At 58.7% G+C, this 2,864-nt stretch overlaps 1 protein-coding gene across 1 annotated transcript; it reads right to left on the bottom strand.

Annotated features, from left to right (window-relative positions):
- Positions 1 to 403: 403 nt before the first annotated feature.
- EGR1 (early growth response 1) lies at positions 404 to 2,243 on the bottom strand (the record flags this gene model as incomplete). The annotated part of the gene is made up of 2 exons (XM_082006138.1): positions 404 to 1,698; positions 2,009 to 2,243. The coding sequence occupies 2 exons, from the start codon at positions 2,241 to 2,243 to the stop codon at positions 404 to 406; spliced, it is 1,530 nt and encodes a 509-aa protein (XP_081862264.1).
- Positions 2,244 to 2,864: the final 621 nt, after the last annotated feature.

Below are 2,864 nucleotides of genomic sequence, written 5' to 3'. Positions count from 1 at the left end.
CTTTGTCACTGAAATAGAATTAACATTTACAAAATATGGCCCTGCAAACTCCAAATAATACAATATGGATATGCAAAGATTTTTCACATCAATAGTACCTAAAGGAAAGCAAAACCATGGCACATGTACAATTTACATCAGCTATATACTTAATCAAAAGTCCTTTCTTCCTAATAAAAGACTATTGTTTACAGGGAAAATTATACTGAACTTATATCCACAGTCCATGCAAATTAAGTCAATCAACAGAGGTGGAAAACTTAAATGGCAGTTGTTTCAGGCAGCTGAAGTTTCAAGAAAAGTTAAATAGCCTTGCAATGTATGGTATTGGGGGAGTAATTGGAGACTCCATGTCTGGTAGTACCAAAGGAGAAGGTGAATTCTCCTGTTCCAGAAGGTAATCTCAGCAAATCTCAATTGTCCTTGGAGAAAAGGCTGTCGTCATGTCTGAAAGGGCTGAGGTCACCTGTGAGCTGAAATTGTTGGTGACCCCAGGAGATGAGAAGGAGGTGGCCACTTGGGTCTGAAAAGTAGCAGTGCCAGAGGGATAAGTGGTTGCTATAGAAGGAGATGGGAATGTGGTATGTGCCGGGGAGGGGTAGGAAGAGGGAGCAGGGGAGGAATACACTGTGCGCACTGGTGAGGGGTAAGTGGTGGCAATGGAGGAAGGGTAGGATGTAGTCACAGAGGATGAGTAGGCAGGAATTGGGGAAGCAGTTGAGACCGGAGCTGCCTTTTCCACTTTCTTGTCCTTCTGCCTAAGGTGGATTTTAGTGTGTCTCTTCCTCTCATCACTTCTGGCAAACTTTCTGCCACAAATGTCACAGGCAAATGGCTTCTCTCCTGTGTGTGTGCGGATGTGCGTAGTCAAGTGGTCGCTCCTGCTGAAGTTCCGCATGCAAATGCGGCACTGGAAAGGTTTCTGTCCCGTGTGGATGCGGATGTGCCGCGTTAGCTCATCAGACCGCGAAAACCTCCGGTCACAGGACTCCACTGGGCAGGCATAGGGTCTCTCGTGAGGAGGAGTCTTGCTGGGACGATTTGGGTATTTCCTCATCCTGCTGGGCTTGATCAGCTGGGACTGATAGGTAGTGTTGAGGGTCTTCAATTCTTGGGAGCCAGTCTGAGTAGCAAATGCCTTAATAGTGGACAGTGGCGTGAGGGAAGGCTGCTGTGCCCTGGTCTCAAGGGCTGGGAAGGGCTTCTGATCAGCTGGAACAAGACTGAGCTCACCCTGTTGCTGAGGGAACAGGTAATCTGGGATCATTGGCACCTGAAAGTTGGTCTTAGCAGTTGGATAAGCTGGAGGTGGATACTGGATGGGGGCTCCAGATGGGTTGGGAAAGGACTGGGTCTGCGGTTCAGGGAAAATGTCGGAGGTGGAATTGGGAAAAGTTGGTGCGGCTGAATAAATTGGACTGTTCTCGCTGGCTTGGACAGAACAGCTCAGAGGGGGGCTCTGCGAGGAGGAGGATGGTGATGTTGATGGCGTAGAGGTGGGAGGTGCATTAGCCATGCCCACCAGGCCACTAACAAGGCTGAAGAGAGGTTCTGGCCATAAGGTGTTGCTACTGTTGGGGGCGGGCTCTAGGGAGAAGCGCCCCGTGTAGGTTATCGGTGGCAGTCGCGTCGTTTGGTTGGGATAGCTGGTTTCTGGCAGGGTTTTCTCGTTGTTCAGGGAGATCTCGGGAAAAGTGTCTGGAAAGAGAGGAATAGCGATTACTTCCAGCAGCCACTGCAGTTGCTGCCAGTGCTTCGCGAGCCATCCCCACACAGCGCAGCCCCAGATCCTTGTTTCTGGTTAATTAATAATTGAGCGTAACATATTGCAGCGCCGCTGGCAGATCTCCAGCAGCAGCTAGCCCGGAGCCGCTGACGCACACAGGAGAATCCCCTCGCGCAGCCGCCGGGACAGGAGCGCCGCTGCAGCGCCGAGCCCCTGCAGGCGCCGCTGCCCCCGTGGCGGACCGGGACTCCCCGCCCGCCCGGGCGAGGCCAGCGCGCTTACCTGCTGCGAGGTGCTCGAAGTGCTGCTCCCCGGGCTCCCCGGCGGCGCCGAATCCCGCGCTCTCGGGCGCCCCGGGGGGGGCAAGGAACTGCGGGCCCCCGCCGCTGAGCAGCATCATCTCCTCCAGCTTGGGATAGTGGGTGTCCATGGCGGGGGGCGAGTGCGGGAAGGCGCCGAATGGGTCGGAGATCTGCAGCGGGGGCAGAAGCTGCATCTCTGCCTTGGCCGCGGCCATGAGGGCGCCGGGCTCGGGCTCTGACGGATGGTGGCGCCGCCGCCGCGGGCCCGGCGGACGGGCCGGCTGCGGCGAGGCGGCCGTCGCCTGCTGCGTGCCCTGCGCCGCGGTCGCCCCGGCGCTACCCGCTGAAAGTGCTCGGCTCGGCTCCCCGCCCGCCCGCCCGGGCTCCCCCTGGCTCTGCCCGCTGGAAGCGCTCGGCTCCCCGCCCGCCCCGGAGCCGCCCCTATATATCGGGTCCCCGCCGGCCGCAGCCCGCCCCGGCCCTGACGTACATGGCCAAATATGGAAAGCAGGAAGCCCTTATATGGATGCGGGCTGGAGGACCCCGCCTGGCGTCAGCGCTTGGCACCGGGGAAAGCCAGGCCGTGGGGGCCCCGCCCGCCCCGGGCTGGGAGCCCCGCACCCGTTGCGAGCCTGTCCCCCGCCATGGGCAGCACCGCCGCAGCGCTGCCGCAGCGCTGCCGGCCCCGGGGAGCGGGGTCCCCGGCCCCCGCCCGCTCCGACCAGCCCGCCGGAAGCCCCCGCCGCACTTTCCATATTAGGAAACAACCTTATAAGTCTCGGTTCCGGCGGAGGCTTCCCGCTCCTTATATGGCGATTCCGGCACCGGGTTGGGGG

Source organism: Phaethon aethereus, assembly GCF_964289735.1.
Source record: "Phaethon aethereus genome assembly, chromosome: 14".
NCBI classification, from domain to species: domain Eukaryota; kingdom Metazoa; phylum Chordata; class Aves; order Phaethontiformes; family Phaethontidae; genus Phaethon; species Phaethon aethereus.
Note: the sequence above shows the minus strand (reverse complement) of the source record. Positions and strands in the feature narration are given on the sequence as shown.